Below are 26,359 nucleotides of genomic sequence, written 5' to 3'. Positions count from 1 at the left end.
TGTCATTCGACTGTCATCCGATTAACTATTTTGAAAGTTGTATACAAAATAATAGTCTTTGAAATACCATTATGTTTCTTATGAATTGATATTTCCGAACTATTCCATTTCATTTTAACAAAAAATTCTGTATCCATTCTTCTTGATTGCCATTCGTTTGCCACTTATGTGATCGAAGCCCATGATCATGATATTCAATTGCCACTTATGTGCCTTTCATTCATCTTGAAATCATAAAACTTTCACCACCCGATCGTCATGAAAACTCCGTTGATTGCCATTCGTTTGCCACTTATTCATCATATGACATTCAATTGCTTTTCGATAGCCATCCATTCAATTGTCACGCGTTAATTGTTGATGGTCATTTGTTCGTCGCTCGAGCGCCAATCTAGTGTCTTATAATAGGCAATTGATGCCATTTGTAATCCTTTTCAAACGATTTCCGTTTGACTACCGTTCGATTTTCATTTGAATGCCATTCGGATATCATTCGCAGTTGTTGATGGTTCAATTGCCTTTTGATGCTCATTCGATATGTTTTCATTTTGATTTCTTGATAACCATTTAATAGCCATTCCATTGCGGTTTTTTTTCGATCTTTGACTGTCATTTAGTTCAGTGGATTTAAATTCAATTGCCATTAATTTATCTTTTTTTTTTGCTTTCGACAACAGCTCGATTACCATTGCCATCCGCCACCAGCTCATTAGTTTTTTCTCATCATTTGCTTGCCAGTTGACTGGAATTCTATTGCCATTCGATTGCCAATTCATAATATATGATCATGACTACAAAAAGCAATTATCATTCGCTTGTTGTTCGATTGACATTCGATATATACTCCACTATTGTTCTAACAACAAATCAGGCGTTCGATTTGAATAGGTCCTAAGTTTGTTGTGATTCCTATGTAGATTCGACCTATTCAAATCGAACGCCAGATGATTGTCTTGCAGTGGCCATTTGAAATGAAGTCGACTGTAATTCTACTGTCATTCGATTACCACCAGATATTAATCCGACTGCTACTAGTTTTTTTTTTGTTCAATTACCAGTCAAGTGGCATTTTATTGCCATTCACTATTTTGATTGTTTCATTGCCATTTGAGATGTATTTTGAATTGCCATTAAATTTCTATGGAATTTCCATTTTCGAATTGTAAAATTTCCTTTCGATTGATATTATCTTGGCCATTCTAATACCATATGACTTCTTGATATCCGCTCATTTGACGTTTATCATAAAATTGCCATCCGATTGCTAATCAATCAAGCTTTCACTATTTTGATTGCTCTTTTTCCACAGGATTGTCGTTAGACTGCATTCTAAGTTGTATAGAAATTTCATTTGGTTATTAATCTTTTGTTCCTATTTCTACTGCTATTCTTTTTCTTTTCGTTTGCCATTTTGTCTGCTTTCTTTTTTTGCTGTTCGATCGCCACCCGATAACCATTGCCATTCGACGGCTAATAAGTTTATTGATCGTCGTTCTCTTCCCATTCGATTGCCATTTACTTGGCATTCGAATGCCAATTCATGGCAATCAGATTCCTAATCGATTACCAATAGAAATTGCCATTCGCGGGTTCTATGGTTGTCACTCGATATCCATTAGATTATCATGCGATTATCAAACGATTGTCATTTGATTACTATTTGAAATGGAATCGATAGTTATTTGATTATTGTACTACTGACATTCGATTACCACTAGATTGCCATCCGACTGCCACTAGGTTCTTGTTCGATAGTCCATCAAGTAGCATGCTATCAGCGGCGTCATGGTCGCAATTTTTTCCGCAGTCAAGTTCGCAGATTGTGAACAATCCTCGGTACTCACTTTACGTAATTTATGTTTAGTCCCTTACTGTCAGAACTGTCAGATCAGTGTAACACGCTAAATAAAATTTACACAAAAGGCAATTTACACGGAAAAAAATACACGGTTATGAATATTTATTGGGTACCGGACTGGTCACCGAAAATTTGATCGTTTTCTTTGGTACATCGAGGTCTTGAAATTAGTCTATGATGCTATTGCCATTCGCATTTTTATTTACCATTTAGTTTCTGGACATTCAGGTTCTGATTATGAAATTTCCTTCCGATTCAAATTCGACTTTTCGATGGCCATTCAATGGCTATTTATTTGCCATTTGTGGCCATTTTCTTCTCCTCTTGTCGAATGTCATTTGATTGGCATCAAATTGCCATCCGACTGCCAACAGATGTTTATACTAATCAATTTAATTGCAACCATCTGTTTTGGTTGTTCTATTTCCACAGAATTGAGTTGTCTAGTGAATAAAATATTCCTATTTTCTATAGCCTAATAGTAACAGCTCATTTTTCTTAGCATAACGTGATTTTATTAAGTTCCAATATCTTTGTTTTGATGGTTAAAATAACAAAGGAGTTTTAATTTTCGTGGATACAATGACAGTTCAATCGAAATGAAAATGACAGTTCGTCCCGAACAAAAAAAAAATCCCCATACAAACTTTAAATTCATTTTGAAAATAGTTCCCAGACTCTAAGAATTATGAAATTTTGGATTTCGACTAATTTTTGAGCGGAGAACCCGATTATGAAATAATCCGGATACCGCTAAAGAACCCAATGGTCGTTGGAATGCCTTTTTATTTCCATAAGCTAAGTTGTTATTTCCAGTTCGTTTTGCTAATTGATTACGAATACTCTTGGTGTAATTTTGCATTTTTTTTCTGGATTTTCAGTCTGATTTTAAGATCAAAAACAATCTAATGTTTGTTTATATTGTTATTTGATTGCTACTCATATACCATCTCATATACGCTCGATTGCCAATCGATCTTCATTCAATTATCAATCAACTGGCCCTTTTCTGTCATTCGATTCCCCATGTCCATTGATAGTCATTCGTTTGACACTTGATTGTCATTTGTTGTCAATTTGTATTGTCGTGCGATAGCCATTCGATTGCCATCCGAACTCCAATAGACTTGTAATCGATTGCCATTTGATTTTCATTAAAATTTCGTCCGATTGCCATTCGCTATTAAAGATTGTTCGATCGTTCTGTTGTTATTTTTGTCATTCTAAATCACATAATGGTTGTCAGTCGATTGACATTCGTTTGCCGTTTAGGTTTCGTTCGATTGCCAATCAACTGCCACTCGAATACCATTAGCTAGCCAATTGCGGCTACCAAACAATTCCTAATCGATTCAAAATCTGTTCGATTGTCTGATTGATTCTGTTTGAGTACTGTTCGATTGTCCTTCGCCTTCCATTTGGCAGCCATTGATTGCCATTTGGTCGATTGCCATTCGTTTGGGAATTATTGCATTCCATAGCCGTTTGATTATAATTTTTCTGTGATGTGATTATCCTTAGGTTGCCAAAAGCTTGTTACCCGACTGGCATCCAACTGCTATTAAATTGCCATTGATTTTTTTTTGAATTTCCAATGCAATATTGTTAGAATGCAATTTCTTGTTTATCATTTACAGTAGACGTTCGCTCGGTGCAAACGATTTAACAGCAATGCTTTTTAACTGCGAGTTATCGCACCGCTATCTGTCAAAAACAAAACGTCAACAGAGTTGCGATGTTTTTCGGATGCACTACAGATGCATTGCGATGTTTTTGAGTGCATTTTGGCTGCCGTTTGACGTCTGTCAGTCGTTGCAGTTAGCGAATGTCTATTGTAATTTGAATAGAATATCCATTTGTCAAATTGTTTCAGTTCCAGTTGATTTAAATTCATTTACCACTCGGCTCCTTGACTGCCACTGGAGGATTATCATTTGATCGTCATTTGATGTGCACTACAGTAGACGTTCGATAACTGCCACATGTTTTTATTTCACTTATCGAATCAAATTCGATAACTGCAACAACTGGCAGACGTCAAAGAACTGTCAGTTGTTGCAAAATGCAACCAAAGTCCATTTGAAAAACATCGCACAGCAACAAAAGTGTCATGCGAAAAACATCGCATTGCAGTAAAAAGCATTGCAGTTGAAGCACCGAGTGAACGTCTACTGTATTAGATTACCAATAGGTTTCTAATCGATTGCCATTCATCTGGCACTCGATTAGCATTTCTGATTGACTACTTGTCGATTGTCTTTTGATTGTCATTCGATTATTGTTCGAATCTGCAACCGCTTGTCATTCGATTGCCATTTGAACCGTTTAATCGTCATCAATCACTTGATTCGTGATCTGATTGCCATATGGTTGCCATTCTTTTGACATTCGATATTTTCTATTGTTCTTTTGCCATTTGATGGCCACTCGGATTGCCAATCGATCCCGTTTGGATCCCGACTGTACTTAATCCTAATAGATTCAAGTTCTGTTAGATTGTAATTTGATTGTCATTCGACTGCCATTCGATTGTCACTCGGGTTGCCATCGAAGTGCCATTGGGTTCCATCAACTTGTTCGAAGTGTAACGTCTGTTTGTCTCTGTACCACCTCTATAAATGGCGACGTTGAACCACTCAAGTGGATCAAATGGGGACTCTTCTTCCGGGGTAATGCGATTGAACTACCGACGATGGCAAACACTTACAGACGTGAACGTTTGTGACGACTCCGATACGCAACGATGCGTGTACGTCTTCGCCACAAGGTAGTCTCAGGTACACACATCAAACACGCTACCGATATCAGATTATTTACCTAGCTCGATTTACATTACGATCTACAATTCCGCGATATTCGACTTTCAAAGCTAGAAAGTTTAAAGGTACAAAGAGAGGCGTACACACGTGTGTGCAGCCATTAATGGTCGATTTGTACCCACATTGTGACTGATATGTCGCCTACTACGCTACGACTATGTGTGTAGGCTCAGCGCGTGCCATCCCTCGTCATGGCCTACCAAGACCGTCGAGACTGATGAGAAGAAACGAATTGGGGACTACGAAGGTTGATGAGCCGGGAAACACTCTTCCTTCCTTCGGGGTTTCTTATGGGAGTATGAGTGAAAAAAAAGCAAAAAATCTTCCCTCCTTCACTTTCTCACAGAAAACCGCAAACAAAATCATCACCTTCGTAGTCCCCAATACGAGTAGGTGAAGTTGTTCGCCCCTTTCTTCGCTCGGAAGGAAGGCGTCGTCCTCGTCGGTAGAGTTTGCCTAGGAATGTTTACCTACTTGTGCTGCTGCTGATGTTCAAACAAACGCAAGGAGTACCTACACACTTAGAAATTCTGAAATTTCCACGAAACGGAATCACCAAAAAACGTAAATTTTTAAAGACTGAATCACAAATTGGACTTAATTTTACGCGCATCATGTAAGTGCAGGTTGGTTGCGTTAGATGTCAACGAATCCGTTTCACTACAAACGTAGAATCAGTACCACATTCATCAGCCACCTTCTAACTCGGTGAAATAGTCGAGAGGTAAGAGACGTGACTCACGATCAGCAGATCCGGTGTTCGAGTCCCATACAAGACAATATTTTTACTTTTCTGTTTTATCTGTCAAATCGGTTCTAGCGATTGCTAGACGCTAAAAAAATATGTTTTATTTTGGGGTGTCTTGGAAGACGTAAATTTACATGTTAGAACCTCTAAATTTGCGTTTTTGATGATGCTCGTATATGTCAGGTTCAGGACACCTAAAATTACATGATATTTGCTAGGTGTGTAGGTATGTAGATAAAATGCGAATTCAAAGAGGAGATGTACGTACCACCACCCCGTGGGGGGTAATGATGCAAAACTTATTTATATCCTTCGGAGGAATCCGTCGATTTCTTTTTTATCGTCTTATGATACGAGTTTGCGGGAATATCGGATTAATTTGCCATGAGATCTGTATTTTTGAGAAGGTGATTGTGGAACACGTGGTTTGAACTGTCTAATCAGAAAACAAATGCACGTCTACAAAATTTGAAAAAAAAAGTCTCCGATTTTTATTCGAGTGTCATTTATTTGATTGCCATTCTATTGCCACTCGTTTGTCATTCCTTTGCCTTGGTTGTCATTATATTGTCATTTAACTACAGTAGCCGTTCGATAAGTGCTACATGTTTACGTTTCAGTTAACGAACGAAATTCGCTAACTGCAACGACTGACAGACGTCAAACGGTTATCAATTGTTGTTGGACGCAGCCAAAATGCACTCAAAAACATCGCAATGTAGCTGTAGTGCATCCTATAAACATCGCAACTCTGTTGACGTTTTGTTTTTGACAGATAGCGGTGCGATAACTGCAAAATTGATACACTTAGCGGACTTGCAGTTAAAAAGCATTGCAGTTAAAGCGTTTGCACCGAGCGAACGTCTAACGTGTCAAACAACTGAGAGTTGCTACAGAATGCTACCGAAGTGCTTGCAAAAACATCGCAACGTAGTTGATACAGTAGACGTTCGCTCGGGGCAAACGGTTTAACTGCAATGCTTTTTAACTGCAAGTCCGCTAAGTGCAACCGTTTTGCAGTTATCGCACCGCTATCTGTCAAAAACAAAACGTCAACAGAGTTGCGATGTTTTTCGGATGCACTAAAGCTGCATTGCGATGTTTTTGAGTGCATTCTGGCTGCGTCCAACAGCAATTGACAACTGTTTGACGGCTGTCAGTCGTTGCAGTTAGCGAATTTTGTTCGGTAACTGAAACGTAAACATGTTGCACTTATCGAACGTCTACTGTATTTCAGGTAAATCAATTAAAAGTGATTAGATTAGATTATCATTCAACCACAGATGTAACACTTGCGAAATTTCCATCGACCATCGTTTTAAATATTTATAGTTAGGGCTTTCACAACTAGAGGCGCGCGCATCGTTTATATTTGTGTTTATGACGTTTCACACTAGCGTCTTCTGTTGACGATATTGCACAACGCAGTGTTTCGTGAAACATTTCCACCCGGTGATAGTAGTTTGAACTGGGCGATGGATTTTCACGAAAATTGTTCTAGGTGTTACGTCTGTTTGTCTGTGATTCAACTGTCATTTGATTGTGATTCGATTAACGTTTGAATGTCAATTGATGTATTATACACTTTAAAGACAAAGGAATGTGATAACCTGTCAATCGGTTGCCATTTTAGTACAGTAGGCGATCGATAACAGCAACATGTTTACGATTAACTTCGGCCTGAAGTGCACAGGGTCAAATATTTGATAAGGAAAGACCTCAAGAAACAACATCAGTTTGACACTAATGAAAATTCGATCGAGTCAAACAAGATGTTTGAGTATTGGTTCCTTTTTGCACAAATATTTGACCCTGTGTACTTCAGGTCTTAAATTCGATAACTGCAAAAACTGACGGACGTCAATAACTGTCAGTAGCTGCAATTATCACAAATGACGTTTATTTTGACAGATTGTGGTAAAATAACTAAACTATAACTATATTGGAATCTAGATTTTGAGTGATAATGTTTTAGTTTTTGGTCAAATTCGTAAATCAAGTTAAGTTTAAGAATTCCACGAGCAAAAGGCTCGTTTCTTCGATTTCGATCAAAACTCGAAGGATAATCAAACATTGTTGACTTACGACAACACCATCAGTTACGACCACGTTCCACAGTCGCTAAGTTTTCCGATAAGAAATTGCGGTTCCTAGACGATATCATCGGCCTTATTTGAAATGCCTTCCAGAAATTCATGCCCAGAATTAATGGTTTTCTAATTTCAGGCACTATCAATGTTGGTACGACCCTCGTTTCATTACCAAGTGTATAGGGAATGTTTACATACCCTAAACACGTATGCTCCGTGTCATCCGCTGTACAAATTTTTATATTGCTCTTAATTATTTTAAAGCCATGTGATTGTATAATGTTAAGAGCGCTCATCACGCTCAACCCCGCACCAGAGTCAAGAAGTGCAACGACTTCGGTCCCTAAAATTTCTACTTTTATGTGCGGACATGAGCTAGGATTGACCCTAACTTCTAGGACAGAATTCTCGAAATGTCCTAAATCATTTTGTCCGGGAATTCGTTCCGACAGCGAGGTGGATGGATTCCCCTTCATGCACCCCGCCTTTAGTTTGTCGAACGATTATTTTGCGGTCTCTGTTGGTTCAAAAACGAATGATCCCTATCACAATTCCTCGTTGTCTTCCCAGCATTTCCGCAAGCATAGCAAAAAATTTGCTTTGGCCCTCTGCATTCTCTGAAAATATGGCCGGTCTTTCGACAATTCCAGCATACTACAGACGAACTTTTGTTCGATTGACGTTGTTGTGAATTGTCAACGGTCACTAGAGGTTTCTGCTGCTGTACTTCCTGTTGTTGCTGTTTAGTAGTTGATGATTTCCGTTGATTTGGCTTTAACGTGTTAACCGGCACCTCATCTTCACTCGAATAGTCGCTTTCGACTTGAAGATGATGGAGATCGTTCCTGTTACCTTGGCTGGGCCTATAAAACCCAGGATCATTTGCATCGATCTTGTGATTCACCTCAATTAAATCCTCTAAATCGTCAATGTCTAAGACCGATAGCTTTGAGCGATAATGTGGGCGCATATTCTCCCATATCAACTCAAACAATGTCCTTGACGAAAAAGGTCGCTGCAAGCATTGATTCAGCTTCTCCACCTCTGTTACATAAGCTATGAACGTTTCGCCCTTTCTTTGCTTTAACTCCCGTATTTGCGCTCTGATTCCCCTGTCTCTGTTCGGATTTCCATACCTGAAACGTATTTCACTCTCGAACTTCTTCCAACTGGTTAGGTGCTCCTCCCTTGTAAACCACCAGTCGTATGCTTCCCCTTTCAATCTGCGGTGAATATTCATGAGCAGTTCCTCCTTGGATACCCCTTCATGACGGGATAATTTTTGAATCCTACTGAGAAAATCCTCAACCTGCATTGACCTACTGTCACCCGAGAAATTTAGGTCCCAATTTTCAACTCTCGACTTCCTGTAATGCCTTCTATTGTGCTCAGATTCGGTCGATGACAACGATCTTCTACGATTTCTTCGACAGCCTTTTAACCTGTCTCTTTTCTGATCATCTTCTGAGTCACTCTGTACATTTCTCCTACTCCTCTCCTTCGACCTCCTTTTCCTCGATCTTTCTACGCTGCTTTCTGAACTGTATCGCTTGTATCTACTTTCTCTTCTCCCACTAACACTTCTGCGGTTGTTTCTACCCTCTTTCTCTCTACTAACGCTTTGTCGTGATCTCCGGCTCTTAGTACTCTCCGGCGGCCGTCTGTCACCCTGTGTTCTCTCAAAATTACCTACTTTCTGAAACTCTCTAAGCGACTTTCGGTTCTTATAGCGCTCCGGCGACCGTCCATCACTACTTCCGCTCGAATCTCTACACCTCGAACGCGATTTGTGGCTCTTATAACTCTTCGGTGGCCCTTCATCGTCGTTCACTGTACCTTTATGTTTCCCTGATTCTGTTTCCTCTGACTGTCTCATATTCGATTTCGCCTCCTTGAATAACCTATCCTGTTTCCAACGTATAAACTCTTCCCATTCTGCTTCTAACTCTTTTTGCTTCTGTAACGCCCTTTCGTCTTCACTCTCTTTCTCATCTTCTTGATTCTTCTGACTTTTGTCATCTTTACCTGCAATTCCTATCTGACTCTTCTCCGGAACTATCAGATCCTTCCACGACTCCTCTGATTCCATGAATATCTTCTGTTCATGGGACTTCAAAATTTGCTCAATCTGTCTACAAATTTCGATCTGATGAATTTCCTCTTCCTCGCTTTCGACCACTGCACTATGCGCGCGAATCAAGTAATGCCTTAACCTTGAAATTAACACACGATCGAACTTTTTGTTTAGATCGGATACAATTAGTCTGACTTTATCCTCAATGTTCTCAACTTCCACTCTAAAATAGTGCTTCCCTTTGCAACCAGCTTTCGTTTTCTTCTCTTCCTTCATCAACCGACGCAAAAAACGCTGCTTGTCTTCTAAGGTCTCTCTTCGATCTACTACCTGTCCTCGAAGTTTCAAATCAAACTCGACCTCCTCGGCCAGCAGATGCTCTGCTTCCGGTAAAATGTATGGACCACTCATTTTGAAAGCAATCCTAATTCAAACAATCAAAAATTCAACTCTAATTCAACAAAATTCCAATTCAATCCAATCAAACTCACAAGATAGAAAAACAAGAAAAAAGCTAAACCTAACCTAAAAATTCAAATCACCACAAAAATCACTATTATCCTTAACCTAAAATATTCAATTCAATTTACTATAAAAAAATCAACTTAACCTAACAAATTCAATCAGATGCAACAAAAAGCTATAAAATTCAATGTCGACCGGAAAAAGCAATATTAAATTCAAATTCAAATTAAAAGCTGCAAAAATAAATTTCAAATTTAGTTATTCCAACTACTGAAAATTTTTACTAAAAACTCTTTTTTGACGTTGGGCGCCAAATGTAACCGTTCAAAGCCTCACACGAGGTTTTAACAAACAAGATGGCTTTAGCGCCACTCTCGCTAGGCGAGAGACCACCTGTCTTTTCTGAAATTTGCCCGACTGTTTCTGAGACTATTCCCTCAGGGGACTCGTGAACGGCTATACTGGTAACGGAAAATGCCAACGTAACGAACCTGTAGGTACGCCAAACTCCAGAACCCTTTCTTGAACCCGTTTAGACCCGAACTTAAGCTCACTCAAATCAAACGCACGCAACTGAAGAACAGAAACCTGAAAGGTCAATCTACCAAAAACGGAAACGGAAACGGAATAAAGATACACGTAAAAGGATGAATTCTCTAGGGAAAATGCCCAAAACGGAATCAACTGACTATCAGAACTTCTAGCTCAAAAATTACATTTATTCAAGAAAGTACTAGGCTTATTCGGGTTGAACTTTAACGGAAATGTCTATAACGGGGAGCTAAACACTATGGGAAACAAATCATGGCCATGAACAGAGTTTCCACGTACCTGCGCAGGTTTTTGAAGCGGTGCGGTGTCTCGAAGTTCTCCGACGATGTCCTTGCCCCGGAGTTCCCGGCCGATGCCGGCGAAGACGGCTCGCTCTGACGATCTCGTTTCGACGTCCTCGGTAGCGATGGCGACTGTTGGCTTAGCCGCTTTAGCTGCTGCAATGGCGCGCAGCGATGCACGTTGAGCTCGGGTAGGATGGCCGAAGTACGGTGCGGAGGAAGTGGTGGCTGGACGGAAGGCTTCCGCTTGGTTTCCTTCGAGAGCTTTGCACGGACGAGGGTTCGTGCTTCCCGGGTTGATCCTCCTAAGGTCAATAGAGACGCGACAGAGCCCAGCGACCCGGCTTCGTGTACTTAGATTCCTGCTAGGCCGAGCGGGGAATGCCACGTCTTCTACTTTCCGAATTCGGATCTGATCCGACGTACGCTGATTGGCGACGTACGAGGGACCGAGCTCTCGGACTCTCTCCACCGGGGTTTTTGACGTGTGGTGGAGTCGACGACGGCTTTTGGCGACCGTCGGAGTTGTTTCGTTCGACTTTGACGACGAACCTCACTTCTCTCCGTTTAACTGCCTCGAAAGGCGGGCCTTAGCGGACACCCGAGCTCTATTCCGTCCTTCCTGGACGAGGTTGGCGCCTGAAGACGCCACGGAACCCCAAAATCGACTCCGCTTGTCGAGTTCTGACACTTGCACCAGCCCGTACAATAAAAAGCGCCTAAGCGCTGGAGAAAGTCCAACGCGAATAAGACATTTAAAATTAACTATCATGAAAAACACCAATTACACTAATCAATTACCTTTTTTATGTACTAAAACAAGTACGATATAGAACGATCGCGAACTCGGTCTCGCAGACCGGAAACACGTACTAATTAACTGCAGAGAATCAGAAAAAACGTTTAGGACACAACACAGAGAATTCACTATTTCACTAAATTACCTTCGGTACTTGTAACGAAGGGCACAATTGAACTTTGGAACGAATTAACTTTAAACTTTAACTTCCAAAAAGCGCGATCACTTCTATACACCAGCCTTGTAGCGAACGAAATGACCGAGCTTAAGTCATTTTGCTGTTAAGAAACTTACTCTAACAATCCCCCTATTCTTTTAGTAAATTGCGCCAACGAACTATTCGCATGGCGATTGGAATCAGTTGGCGCCTATCTAGGTTCGTCAAGATGGTGTAATTGAGATACATATTTTCAGGAGCCATTATACTTATGACACACTGATGGTATACGTACCATGGTACAACTTGTACCACAAGTGTGTCACTTTGTACCATGTTGGTACAAAGCGAGCAACCTGGTACAAATATATACTTGGGTATATAGCGGTGGTATACCATGCGTCTGGAATTAGAGTGTATTTTCCCGAAGTGCATTGATGTTTACATTTTTGTTGTTTCATTCATTGTTTTGTTCAATCACTGGCGAATATTGGAGTTTTGGTGTTAAACGGGTAAGTTACCATTAAATATCTTTATTAAAATAAGAACAGCAGTTGAATATGGGCTTTTAATTACAGCTTTCAGGCGTAGCGATGGCAGAAAATCAAAAACAAGTACAACGCTTGGGGAAGAATGAAATCCACAAGGTCATCGATGTTTGGAAGGAAAACATAACATCTCTTCGAGCTTCCGTGAAAAACTCCCACGTTTATCAAAAGATGTGCGACCAGCTAAAGGAATTGGGCGTTGTCCTTACAACGGAAGAGCTGCGGAACAGGATTAATAATCTTACAAAAAAATACAGGTAATACTTTGTTACATATATCTACTTGTAAAATAGCAAATTTTTAATGCTGGTAGTTAAAATAACGTGGCTATTATTGAATGATATTTGCTCATTGCAAAGACACTTTTTTTATAACCCATAACCCAAACATCAAAAGTTAAATAACTGATTTTATTACCAGGGCTGAAGTGAACAAAATGGGCACATCAGGTGGATCTCCATCGACATGGGCATTTTTTAATGACCTTCATCAGTTCCTCTCCGGCTATAAGCAAAATCGAGTCGTTGAGTTAATGGAAGAGAGTTTGGTCAACAGTAAGTAATTTAGATAAAAACTCAACATATGTGTTTATAAATATTATTTATTCTATTTACAGTGCCAAGTGATGCGGAGATTGAATGTTTGGATGAAGACATGGAACTGGTTCATTCATCACAAATGTCGTCGTCAAAATCTACGTGTTCGCTTTCATCGGAACCGTCCATGGAACCGTCCTCATCAAAACGATCAAGGCGCTCTGTAATGAAAACAAAGAACGTCAATGAAAAAATGTTGGAAATTGCGGAAAGAGATTCAGAGCGATTTGCCGAATTCATGGAAGCGTCGAAGGAGGTAGATAAAGAGATGCTTGAGTTGATGCGAGAGAATAACCGATTGGTAGAGAAACTGGTTGATAAGATTTAGTTCATGAAGAAGTTGATGTCATGGAATTTGAAATAAACGTGAGAATTTAAATCAAACAGGAAATAAAATTTAAAAAAACTATTTACCGAAATGATTCATCAATGCTAAACGAATGGCTGTTCCAGAAGGATCCTGTGTTTTAGAACTCGAACTTCTCTGAGGTTGAGGTTTTTTCACCATCTGATTCATCTCCACCATCCATGATCTATTGACAGTATCATTATTTTCTTTGCATACATTATGAAGGATACAGCATGCTTTTATGATCGAGTTCACGTTGTCAATATTCACTTCTAAACCCTTGCCTATTCGTCGAAAACGAGCTTTCAGGTGCCCAAATCCATTCTCGACGACTCGACGACATTTAGCTAGGTGATAGTTGAACAATTTTTCTGCTGCTGACTGATTTCCACTGAAGGGAAATGGTTTCATGACCGTTGATGAAAGTTTGAAAGCGGAATCGCCTATCAATAATATGGGAACATTTACGCCTTCGATGGTCTTTGAATATTCTCGAAAAATAGGGTTGGTTTCGTGTACTTTCTTTAACGCAGAGTTTTCATAGATTGTGGAGTCGTTGCTTCTACCGGGAGCTCCAACATTTATGTAAGTAAATCTATATTTGTAATCGACTGCAGCAAAGAGTACAACTGAGTGCCAACCCTTGAAATTGTAGTAGTCCACTGCTTCTGATTTTGGCACATTGACCTCTATGTGGCATCCATCGATGGCCCCATAGCATTGAGGAAATCCCATTTTATCAAATCCAGACACAATCTCAACTATTTTGTCGTGAGTTGGAGGGTACGCATTCAGATAGCAAGGACCCAGCTTATCGATTATTTCTTGCGATATTTCACGAACAATCTCACCTACTGTTGTTCTGCCTACACCGAACAAACTAGCAATGGTCCGGTATTCAGCGGATGATCCTAAAGCGTACAATCCAATAGCTACTCTTTTAGCTAATGGAATAGCTGGTCTGAGTTGCGTATCCAGTCTTCCGATGTTTTTAAGTTTATCTACCACTTGATCAAATGTGCTTCGGTTCATTCTAAAAGTGTTTTTGAATTTTTTGTCGGAGAATGCTGGAACTTCGTCCTCCCAGTATTTCGAATGTTCTACCTAAAAAGTTGTATTTGAATACTTATTATATGAATTCTAATATTCATTGAATTATACTTACGGTAGACCAGACTTTTCTTGATATAGTTTTTATTTCCGGAAGTAGGCAGACATTTCTCTGTTGTTTTCTTAGCAAATGCATCATCATATTTTTCAATAAACGCTTTTTCCGTATTAATAAACATATACGTTGATTATTTCGATTAATCGCACACACAATTTTCATAATTTTCGAAGACATTCTGTTGTTCAACAAAAGTAAAGCCTCGGAGAACCCAAACCAAATATTTCAAAATATTTTGATACTTGACATTTGACTGTACCATGTACCCATGGCGTACGGTGTGTCACCCGTACCTGGTATATGTACATTTATATACTACATGGTATGAATACCATGGTATTCATACCACAAGTCTGTCTAGGGTATTACTGTACTCACTACGTCGTTTATGGCATATGAGTTAGCCGAGACACAAACCAAAAGTCGACATACATAATTTATTGCTAACACAAATCAGTCACGAGCAAATTCAGGTTATATTCAGGGTTTATATTTAATTCAAAACATTTCTTAAAATATTCTAATAAACTAAAACTAAATTAAACGAATTCAAAAGCATTTTGCTTAAAAAAGAGAAAAACGTCAAAACCGCTTTTCTATCTACTCCATTCAATACAAGCAAATGCAATTCAACTTTTATTTTTCATTTTTATTTGTCAAGTGTGTGAATCAAAACCAACATTATTTTACTTAAAGAAGAGAAAAACGTCAAAACGTTACAAAACATTGTGAATGTGATGTTCATTCAATGATCGTGCCATCGTTTTACAGCTGTTGTTCAACGTTCAAACCTTTTACTATTTACAAATACATCAGAAACTTTTCTTCAACGTTTATTAAACCTAGTTGTATGATGTCTTTTTGTATAATCGTCTAACAAAGATCGTAGAAACAATTATAGCGCATTAGCTTCTTGGTTCATAATAACAAGCTTTCTACGACAATTATTCCAGCACAATACAATCAAAACATGGCAATCATTTCAATGTTTACATTTGGCTGAACAAATGCTGCCAAAAAGTTTCTTGAACGTTTCTTCAATATAGCTGTATGAATGAAAGCGAAAAATATTTTTCTTTTACATATTTTTTCATATGTGAATAATTTGAAAGAATTAAATATGACCATATTTACCTACATTAACGCATTTCAATCACATTTTTATGATAGAACTCACATCGATGACAAGACTCGAACTCGGGAACTACTGCTTCACTGCCGTCTGCATCTGCTCTTCTCCAATCAGGACCACATGAATTGGAAGATTTGAAACAGTATTTAAACATTGATCCCAATACGCTGCCGTTCATGCGTTGCTTAAACATCGCTTAAGTTTTGTTATTCGACTAATTGTTTACATCAACACTGAAGCTGATCAATGTTTGATTAATCATGTTCGCAACGTTTGTTCATGTAAATAAAGTTTTCGGTAAGCTCTGATCATCAGCAGCGCTACTGGAGCTTAATAGTAGTTGTATGGTCACTTAGCTACGGTGCGGTGTTGTTTTGCATATTTGATGACTTTTCAAACATATTTTCATTTTTTATACCCAATAAAGTTATTTGTCATTTGTTTTCGGAACTTAGATTTCGTGGACGGAGGAAAAATATGTTTTTTCCTCCTGTGAATCTTCTTATAAAAAGTGGATCCTGAACCCGCTCGAGATTGGAAGGCTTAACCCGTGTCGTGATGAAGGAACCGTCAGGGGGGAAATTTCCCGACGCTGCTAGTTAGAGGAGCCAGCTGCTGTTTTTAAGCACGGTAATTTTGCTGCTGTTAATCAGAATAGTGTGAAAGGTAAGTCGTGTTGTTTTTTAAGTGTGATTTAATGATTTAGAGCTGCTGCAAGGCTCTTGTTTGAGGTAAAACAATATGCAGCCGTAGATGCTCTTATTAGACTATCCCCACTAGTGCGTAGTAAGTCGGTAAGTAGTAGAGGTGTGCAAATCGGTTCTATTTCTGATACTCACCCGTTCTCGCACCGTGCGTTCACATCATCGTTGGTAAATACTACCTCATCTCCCCATCGGTGGTTGGTAGTAGTACTTTATATCGTAAACAAAGTACAGAGAAGCAAATAAATGACAACATCATTTCTTGTTCCTCATATTATCATATTCGATTGTACGAAAGTTCTAGAATGTGGATAATTGATTCCTCAAGTCTTTCGTTCGAATTTTTAAATCCTTGGAGAAATTTCAAGAGTAATCCCTGAAGAAGTTCTTTGAGGAATCTCTGATGGACTTCCTGGAGGGATCTTTGAAGGAATCCCTGAAGAAACGCCTGGAAGAAATCATGATAGAACTCCTTAAAGGAACTCCTAGATAAATCCTTGAATGAACTCATTGATGAATCCCTGAAAGAACTTTTGGATAAATCCTCGAATGCATTTCGGAAGATATCTCTGAAGAAACTACCATGGAAGTCCCAGAAAGTATTCCCATGGCAATCCCGTAAGAAATTTTCGGGAAATCCCAGAAGGAATTCCCGGGAGGAAATGCCGGGGGAATTATGTAAGGAATTGCCGGGGCAATCCAGGAAGAAATTCACGCGGCAATCCCGCAAGGAATTCCCGGGAAAATCCCGAAAGAAATTTCCGGGGAAATCCCAAAAGACATGCCCAGGTGAATCCCAGGGAAATTTCGGAAGGAATGCCCGAGGAATCTTGGAAGGAATTCTCGGGGAAACTCGGAAGGAATTCCCGGGGAATCTCGGAAGGTATTCCCGGAGAATCTCGGAAGGAATTCCCGGGAAATCTCGGAAGGAATTTTCGGGGAATCACGGAAGGAATTCCCGGGGAATCTCGGAACAAATTCCCGGGGAATCTCGGAACAAATTCCCGGGGAATCTCGGAAGAAATTCCCGGGGAATCTCGGAAGAAATTCCCGGGGAATCTCGGAAGGAATTCCCGGGGAATCTCGGAAGGAATTCCCGGGGAATCTCGGAAGGAATTCCCGGGGAATCTCGGAAGGAATTCCCGGGGAATCTCGGAAGGAATTCCCGGGGAATCTCGGAAGGAATTCCCGGGGAATCTCGGAAGGAATTCCCGGGGAATCTCGGAAGGAATTCCCGGGGAATCTCGGAAGGTATTCCCGGGGAATCTCGGAAGGAATTCCCGGGGAATCTCGGAAGGAATTCCCGGGGAATCTCGGAAGGAATTCCCGGGGAATCTCGGAAGGAATTCCCGGGGAATCTCGGAAGGAATTCCCGGGGAATCTCGGAAGGAATTCCCGGGGAATCTCGGAAGGGATTCCCGGGGAATCTCGGAAGGAATTCCCGGGGAATCTCGGAAGCAATTCCCGGGGAATCTCGGAAGCAATTCCCGGGGAATCTCGGAAGGAATTCCCGGGGAATCTCGGAAGGAATTCCCGGAGCAATCCTGGTAAGAATTACCAGGGGAATCCCGGTAGAAATTCCCGGAGGAAACCCAATAGGAATTCTAAGGGGAATCTCGGAAGAAACTTCTGAATAAATCCCCGAGGACATTCTCGGAGGATCCCTGAGGGAATTCCAGGAGTTCTTCTAGATTCCTAGAAGAACCCCTCTGTGGGAATTCCTGGATGATTCTTCCAACGAATTCTTTGAGGATTTTCCGAAAAAAAAATCCTAGAGGATGCTCCGAAGAAACTCCTGACGAAATTTCTCGAAAAACCCTTGAAAAATCTTCAGGAGGAACCCCAGACAGAACTTCTAACGGACCGATATAAACGGACGGATGAAGCTTTCCTGGTGAAATGACTAGGAAATTTCAGAGAGAACTCCTGAAGAATTCTCGGAAGGAACTCCCATTGTAATCCAAGAATGAACTCCTAAAAGATACCCTGAAGAAATTGGGGGAAGAATCTCAAGGAACCTCAAGGAACACCTGGAGAAATTTGCCAAGGAATTCTTGGAGAAATCTGTGAAGGAATTGCTGAAGCACTCTTTTGCGAACTAGTGTTGATTGGAGTCATGCAGTCAGTAAATTAGCTGACGCTTTAATTAATTGAATGTCACCTATTTTTTATTCCACTTGGGGCTTGCGGGTTGCCGAAGCTATTTTCACATTCCCATTGGAAATTTTAGCGAATTTTTCGTATATAATAATTATAAAAAATCACCGCTCTTCGGTTCGTTTGGAAAATCGAATCTTTCGACACATCAAACCTCGCCTAGCATTAAGCTTTATCTTTAATATGTGTCCATTTGCGACAAATGCAATCATAAATGCATGAGAGAACTGCAGTTTCAAAAATTATCAAAGATAATCACTTTTTTATATTTTACTTGTAGAAAGCTGTCTTGTTTTGTTTGTTAGTCAGATTGAAATCATGAAGAAAGTGCTACCAACCGCGATAGCAACGGTTGGGTCTGGTTACTAAATATATGAATCCACTGTTCACCGGGAAGGTAAGTTGTCATTTTAAATCCGATTTGGCAACGGTTAGTGGGGTTCGTGCGTTATGAAGGCGGTTGCCAATTTGGGTTTACTCACGCATTGGTGGGCATCGTCTTAGGTTCATAATCAACAACCATGTTTACAAATTTAAACATGGCGAACAATGTTAATTAAGTGATATTATTACACTGCTAATCAGCAGCTGAACAAAACGATTAAGCCAGTATTCTTAAACTATGTTTAAGCTACTTTGTTCCACTTTGAATAATATGTTCAATAACGGCATCTAATGTGTCGGAAACAGTTTGTCTTCGTAAATTGTTACAACACTATTAGGCTATCGATAGAAATATCTAAACAACTTTCTTTAAACTTTTGTTCGATTAGTTGTTCAATTACCAAAAAATGATGAACAAAAGTGCTGTTTTAGCTTTTGAAATATTTATTCAACACTTTTTTCAACACATACTCTTGTTCAACTGTCAGCGCTTTTATACAACACTTGTTAAAATGGCATGCTTATTAGTGGTTCCGAATTGTTACTTGGGAATCGATCTGTTTGAGCACTATTTGATTGCCATTCGGCTTGTTATTCATTTGTCGATTGAAATTTGATTTGCTGTTTGATTGACATTCGGTTGCCACTTGAATGACATACAACTGCTATTCAATTGCCTTTTTAAATTTTGAAAAAAATATTGATTTATCAATTTTATATGAAAGAGCACCTTTTTCTGAGTCACTATAATTTGTTTCCCAACCATTCGATTAGCTTTGCATTGCTTTTTAGTTGTTCGATTATTTGTTATTGCAATTCGAATGACTTTCGATTTTCGAACTATATTCATTCTTTTGACATTCGATTTGCTTTTGACAGCCGTTCGATTGATATTCGCCTGCCATTGGATTACAATTTAATTGGCATCCGACTGTCAATAGATTTCTAATCACTTGCAAATTCTGTATCAGATTGCCATATGATCGACCACTATTGCCATTCGATTGCTATTTATTTGTAATTCTATGGTTTATCGATTCAGAGTGTTTAAGTTGACATTCGATTTGCATTCAACTGCCATGCAATTGCCTTTTGATTGTCATTCGTTTTCTGTTCGATTGACATTCGATTGCCATTTGGGTGTCATATGATTGTTGTTCAATTGTTATTCGACTGTCATCCGATTGCCATACAATGGCCGTTTGATTCTCATTCGAGTGCCATACGAATTTCATCGATTGTCATTCGTTTGTCACATTGCTTTTTTACTGTCCTGTGATTGTTATTCGACTGCTGATCGACTATCAATCGAATACCATTAGAATGCTATTGTGCTTTACGTTCGCCAGTAGCCTGCGCACTTAGTTTTCATAAGTGCGAAAACCATGGCGAAAACGCAAATAGAAGTGCGCGATTGCAACAAATCGAGTTGGTGTCTTCTGTGCACTATTTCTTCGGGATCTACGCTGAAGGGTTACGTACAAAAGGCTGAATCACATAAGGCTGAATGATCAAAAGGCTGAAACACATAAGGCTGAATGATCAAAAGGCTGAAAGCATCAAAAGGCTGAAATATATCAAAAGGCTGAAAGATATCAAAATGTTGAAAAGTTTTGAAAGTTGTAGAGAATCAAATGAAATGACATTTTGGGGACATTTATGGCTAATCTATTGGTCTTTGATAAACATTTAACTCGACTTGAAAATGATCATAGGAAACAAAAAAATCTTTGCTCGAAAGTACATTTGGTCAAACGGTCATTTGGTCAAAACCCATTTTACGGAAGAGGAAGTATATGACATTCAATCGATTTGACTATTCATCGAATGGACATCTGGTTACGTGAGCTAACTCTAACTGATGAAAAGAACATAATGTTATGGATTTCGGTATCATAATGTCTATGTTATTTTACTTTCTTCAGTATCATATCGGCCAATACCCCGCTAATACTAAACTATTTTAGTTCAAATTGACAAAGGATTTCGCCAACAATTTATTTCCACTCGTTTGAAGTATTATGTGTGTCAACTCGGAAACTAGGTTGAATGAGTCTTAGATGTAAACAATTGTTCGGGTAATTCGGGTAATAAGCGGTAGTTGAGGCAAAAACTATTGTACCTACAGTATGCGGCAGGAAAAAATGCGAAAGTGTTTTTCAACTTCAAACTTCATTTTCGTCCATTTGACATTAACCAATCTATGTTTCAACGTTCCATGATTTATAATAGGCTAGTTTTCTGAAAAGTTAATTAAAAAATTTCCCATTTTGGTCACTAACCTTTACATGGCGGCGCCTGAAGATGAAGACAACCAGAATTTTCAAACCGCAGAAAATCGCACAGGTCGCTAAATTTCGCATCTGATAAAACAAAATTTTTGATTTTCTCTACAATATCATCAAATATATGTACTTATTTCATCTGGTATGTGAAACTACATGGCTCTGGATCAGTGTGGTCTGGTTGTTCATCGAATTTGAGCTAATTTTGTTACTGTTATAGTCATTTTGTTTAATGACCATTGGGCGCGCAGTTTATTGATATCCGCTTAACAAGCTTACATTATCACATGTTAAACATCAAATGTGTTCATTTTTATTTTTCAGTGCTAGAATATAGACATTGACTGATACACTGTCATGAAAAAATAGTCATATATATCCCATATTTAGCGTGTAATAGTGCCTTGAATATTTCGCATTTTTTCCTGCCGCACCCTGTAACTGTTGCTCAAAAATGTTTGAACTTTGTTCAGTTCTAAATTTATAACGCGTGCGAGCTCTAAATTAAACACTAGCGAAATCCGCGAAACTGAAATGGCCATACCTCCCTACCTGTTTCCACAGATTTCAAACATTTTGAGCTCATTAGATTCAGAAATTCTTCTGCTATTGGAACCATATCTGAGCGTACCAGTCCGGTCAACATGGGTTTTGGAAAATCCGGATTTCCAATCATATGATTTAATACAATACAGTAACGGAGTTATTGGCATGAATTATCGAAAATCATAAAATTGCCTAAACCAATAGAGTCTGATCGTCGGTCCATCAGTTGGCCATTTTTGATTAAGTTTCTCAAGGAACTCCGGGTGACTAAACAGGTTTATTAGCATCACATATGGACAGAAACTATTTCCCCCAATGTTGTGCGCATAAGAATTCAGAACCGAATTGCAGCACTGCAGTGTGAACGCGTTCAATTTGCATTGAAGTTCATACTCGGCACACTGCGATCAAATATATTTGAACATGCAAATTGAGCGCGTCATGAACTGGAAAGGACTGAACCCGTAGCATGCTGACTAACATGTTACCCTGGTATCTGTGATACTAAAATGGTCATATTTGCGCCATTTCACCACCCTTCAATTTTGGCAATCTTTTGGGCTAATTCAATCTCCTTTTATTGAAGAGTGAACCAGTCCGACCATCGCATCGTGTGTTTCGAAAAATCTAAATTCCTGGAGCTGTACATATTTCAATATCCGAGACCACAATGTCGTACCAAAGGATCTATGATGCATTTCCCTGTGACATAACATAATAACGTCCAAACATGTAGATGCGGCACAAGGTTCTAGTCCTAGGAAAAGAGACACATAGGATTTAATGATGAAGATAAGCGCATGTGAACTCAGAGTCTAATGGGAACCGAGCGGGCGCTCTTAAGCAGCAAAAGCTCTGACAGGCAAGTTCAATGCTTTGTCGACCAAAAAATTTAAAGTGTACAGTTCATTTTTGGCTCACGTTCTGTTCGAATACAATACTGCTTGAAAGAATAGCCTATTTTATAAGAAGGAGAAACATCTGGTAAAAAGTAAGCAGCTTCAACACCTAAACTTAAATTATGGTTCTTCCAACATTTTAAAAGAAGGAAAACCTTTGATAAAAAAGATGCAGCTATAACATTCAAACACAGTAAGAACAGCCTATGTTCAAAAGAAGGAGAAATCTCCGATGAATCGTTTTTAAGGAATATGCGCACGCAGAAGCTCGCTGCATTTTACACATTGGTAAGAATGCCAACACTGAATATATGCAAATACCTCAAAAGAACAGCCTATTTTTAAAAGAAGGAAACATCACTCACGGGTGAGTTATTAGTATGCAGATATTATCATCAAACCTTTCCGCTTGGTCGTTATACTGTACTATTTGCGGCCACAATACTTACTCTTCCATTAGAGATTTTTCCCGCTTTTTTAGAAAGGCTGTTCTTTCGACGTAAATGCATAGATCATAATTTAACCATTCTACTAGGCTGCCTAGTAAACCTCCTTTGCATTAAAATCATTATAACCCATTCGCCTTAGTGGCATTTGAGGCCTGATATCCTTCGGCATAATGACACAGCACCAACGGGAACGACATTTCGGCAAATGCCACTCCGGGGAATAGCATTCCGGAAAATATAATACCTTGTGTAATACCATCTTTTAAATCAGATTCTATAGAGTTCATTATTATGCATATTTCAAGTTTTGGAATTTGCCATGTTTTCAGCCTTTTGTTATTTCAGCCTTTTGTAATTTCAGCCTTTTGTTACATATCCATAGTTTCAGCCTTTTGTATTCAGCCTTATGTGCATTCAGCCTTTTGAAATTCAGCCTTATGTTACCATCCCACGCTGAATAAGGGCGCTGATGACACCGAGTTGCTTTGATGCAGTCACACACTTTTATTTGCGTTTTCGCACTTATACAAACTTTTGGCGATAGTCTAGTGGTGAACTAGATGCGCAATATTTGATTTCCTTTTGATTAAAATTCTATTTCTAATTCTATTTCTATGCCATTCGTTTGCCACTTATGCAATCTATGTCCATGCTCACGTTACTCGATTGCCACTTATGTGCCTTTTTTAGGCTCGACTGTTTTTCCGTTACCATACATTTATCATGAAACTGTCACCATCCGATCGTCATTCAAAGTCCATTGATTGTCATTCGATTGCCACTTATTTAGCATTTGCCATTCAATTGCTTCTTGATAGCCATATGCATCCGAAAAACATTAGATTAGATTTTCATTGCCATTCTGATGTTTTTTTTAATCGTAATTCAATTGCCATTCGTTCGTCGCTCGAGCACCAAACGAGGATGTTATGATAGGCAATTGTTTGCCATTTGTCATCCTTTTCAAACGATTGCCGTTTGACTACCATTCGATTGTCATTTGAATGCCATTCTGACACCATTCGCAGTTGTTGATGGTTCAATTGCCTTTTGATGCTCATTCGATATGTTTTCATTTTGATTTCATGTGATTTATTTTTGATACCCATTCAATAGCCATTCCATTGCCTTTTTATTTCGATCCTTGACTGCCATTTAGTTCAGTGAATTTCAATTCAATAGTATATCATTTTTCTTGCTTTCGACATCAGTTCGATCACCCCTCGATTGCCATTGCCATCCGGCAGCTCATTATTTTTTTTTTTCATCATTTACTTGCCAGTTGACTGGCATTCTATTGCCATTCATAACTAGATTTCTGTTCAACCATAGATAGCAATTGGCATTCGCTTGTTGTTCGATTGTCATTCGATATATACTCCACTATTGTTCGAATGTCAAATGATTGTCTTTCGATGGCCATTTGAAATGAATTCTAATTTTTTTGTTCAATAGCCAATCAAGTGACATTCTATTGCCATTTATTATTTTGATTACTTTATTGCCATTTGTGATGTATGTAGTTAGAATTGATTATGTTGGCCATTCGATTACCGTTCGACTTCTTGATAGCCGATCAGTTGACATTTGCTTACCATCTGATTGCCATTCAATTCCTGTTCGATTGCCATTCGATTATCATAAAATTGCCATCCGATTGCCAAAAGATTTTTATTTTGTAGCAGCTGCTTTATTGTGAGTTTCTTTGACAACGGGATTCGAAGGTCGATTCGGCACCCTATTTCAAACACCCTTCTCGACAAACCACGTCAATTGAGTCTCCTGTGAAAAGTGTCAGCACAAACCATCTCGTTTTTGATGCGACCTTCTGCTGTCATCGTTGCCAGAAAAGAAAGAGAGCGAAGACGAGATGTGAGTGAACCAGCCTAGTGAACCTGAATGCACGTGCTACTCTGTCACTTTTGACACATTCGACCAGGTGTGAAAGCAAAAACGGATGATTTTCGGGACTGTTCGCGGCACGAACGTTCCGAACCATCGTGCTCGATAAGGGATTACCCGCACAATATTTCCATAGAATTATCGTTGGATTGCCATTTGATTTCAATAAAAGTTTCAGCTGCTAATTATTCATTTTTCGTTTCTATTTCCAATGCCATTCTTTTTTCCATTCATTTGCCATTTTGACTGCTTTCGTTGTTTGGATTCCATCGCCACTCGATCCGAAGGTTAATAGGTTTATTGACTGATCGCCATTCTCTTGCCGTTCGATTGCCAACTCATGGCAATCAGATTCCTATTCGACTACCAATAGCAATTGCCATTCGCGTGTTCTTCGGTTGTCATTCGTTATCCATTCGACTATCGATCGATTATCAAACGATTGTCATTTGATAGCCAATTAAAATGCAATCGATAGTCCTTTGATTATTGTTATGCTGGTATTCGATTAACCACTAGATTGCCATCCGACTGCCACTACGTTCTTGTACGATAGTCAATCAAATAGCATTATATTGCCATTCGCATTTGTAACTTTTTTTTATTTGCCATTTAGTTTCTATGGAATTTCCAGGTTCTGGCTGTGAAATTTCCTTTCGGTTGAAATTCTATTACCATTCAACTTTTTTGATGGCCGTTCAATTGCCATTCGTTTGCCATTTGCTGCCATTTTCTGGCCCTCTTGTCAAATGCCATTTGATTGGCATCAAATTGCCATCCGACTGCCAACAGATGTTTGTACTATTGCTAATCAGTTTAAACTCTAAACATTTCTACAGAATTGTCGCTGGAATGCCATTTCATTTCCATTTGTCAAGTATTTATTTCCAGTTTGTTTCTGATTGATTATTGATTATGACCGCCCTTGGTGTATTTTTGCGATTGTTCTGTCTTTTCAGTCTTATTGTTAGATCAAAAACAATATAATCGAATGGCATAAATTTGTCGTTAGTTGCTGTTGAATTTCTACAGACCCTCTTCTGCCATTCGATTGTCAAGTTCATTGACAGTCATTCAATTACCTACCACTTGTTTGTCATTTGTTGACAATTCGATTGTCGAGGGATAGCCATTCGATTGCCATCCGAATATCATTAGACTAATAATCGATTGCCATTTGATTTTCATTCAACTTCCGTTCGATTACCATTCGATTACCATTCGCTTTTATGGGTTGCTCTGTTGTTATTCGGTTGACTTGCGATTATCATTCAAATCCTTGATTGCCAATCGATTGTCATTCGTTTGCCATTTAGCTTGCGTTCGATATCCGTTCGATTGTCAATCAACTGCCACTCGACTAAAGTTAGGTGGCCAATTGCGGCTACAAATTAATT

General features: G+C 39.1%; 3 protein-coding genes across 4 annotated transcripts in view; 2 read left to right on the top strand and 1 right to left on the bottom strand.

Annotated features, from left to right (window-relative positions):
- The window catches only part of LOC134288122 (QRFP-like peptide receptor), a 100,204-nt gene that overhangs the window by 47,678 nt on the left and 26,167 nt on the right, over positions 1-26,359 (top strand). The gene's annotated exons all lie outside the window — the stretch shown is intronic.
- On the top strand, positions 12,107-13,315 carry LOC109422957 (uncharacterized). Of its 2 annotated transcripts, XM_029867333.2 has the most exons (4): positions 12,107-12,355; positions 12,422-12,648; positions 12,812-12,945; positions 13,008-13,315. In XM_029867333.2, the coding sequence occupies exons 1-4, from the start codon at positions 12,281-12,283 to the stop codon at positions 13,313-13,315; spliced, it is 744 nt and encodes a 247-aa protein (XP_029723193.2). In that variant the 5' UTR covers positions 12,107-12,280. The 2 variants fall into 2 exon arrangements, with proteins under 2 accessions (XP_029723193.2, XP_029723196.2); XM_029867336.2 differs by having other exon boundaries at positions 12,108-12,648.
- On the bottom strand, positions 13,394-14,681 carry LOC134284832 (uncharacterized). The gene is made up of 2 exons (XM_062844161.1): positions 14,502-14,681; positions 13,394-14,440 (listed from the first exon to the last, which is right to left on the bottom strand). The coding sequence occupies exons 1-2, from the start codon at positions 14,679-14,681 to the stop codon at positions 13,394-13,396; spliced, it is 1,227 nt and encodes a 408-aa protein (XP_062700145.1).

Source organism: Aedes albopictus, chromosome 1, assembly GCF_035046485.1.
Source record: "Aedes albopictus strain Foshan chromosome 1, AalbF5, whole genome shotgun sequence".
Lineage (NCBI taxonomy): Eukaryota > Metazoa > Arthropoda > Insecta > Diptera > Culicidae > Aedes > Aedes albopictus.
Note: the sequence above shows the minus strand (reverse complement) of the source record. Positions and strands in the feature narration are given on the sequence as shown.

What these genes read in the sequence shown, in the direction of transcription:
- LOC109422957 (XM_029867333.2), top strand. Translation starts at nt 12,281, where the DNA reads ATGTTTACATTTTTGTTGTTTCATTCATTGTTTTGTTCAATCACTGGC. An exon ending in GGAGTTTTGGTGTTAAACGG is followed by an intron (nt 12,356 to 12,421) that starts GTAAGTTACCAT and finishes TTTTAATTACAG; the next exon opens with CTTTCAGGCGTAGCGATGGC. An exon ending in GGAAGAGAGTTTGGTCAACA is followed by an intron (nt 12,946 to 13,007) that starts GTAAGTAATTTA and finishes TTCTATTTACAG; the next exon opens with TGCCAAGTGATGCGGAGATT.
- LOC134284832 (XM_062844161.1), bottom strand. Translation starts at nt 14,681, where the DNA reads ATGTCTTCGAAAATTATGAAAATTGTGTGTGCGATTAATCGAAATAAT. An exon ending in CAAGAAAAGTCTGGTCTACC is followed by an intron (nt 14,441 to 14,501) that starts GTAAGTATAATT and finishes ACAACTTTTTAG; the next exon opens with GTAGAACATTCGAAATACTG.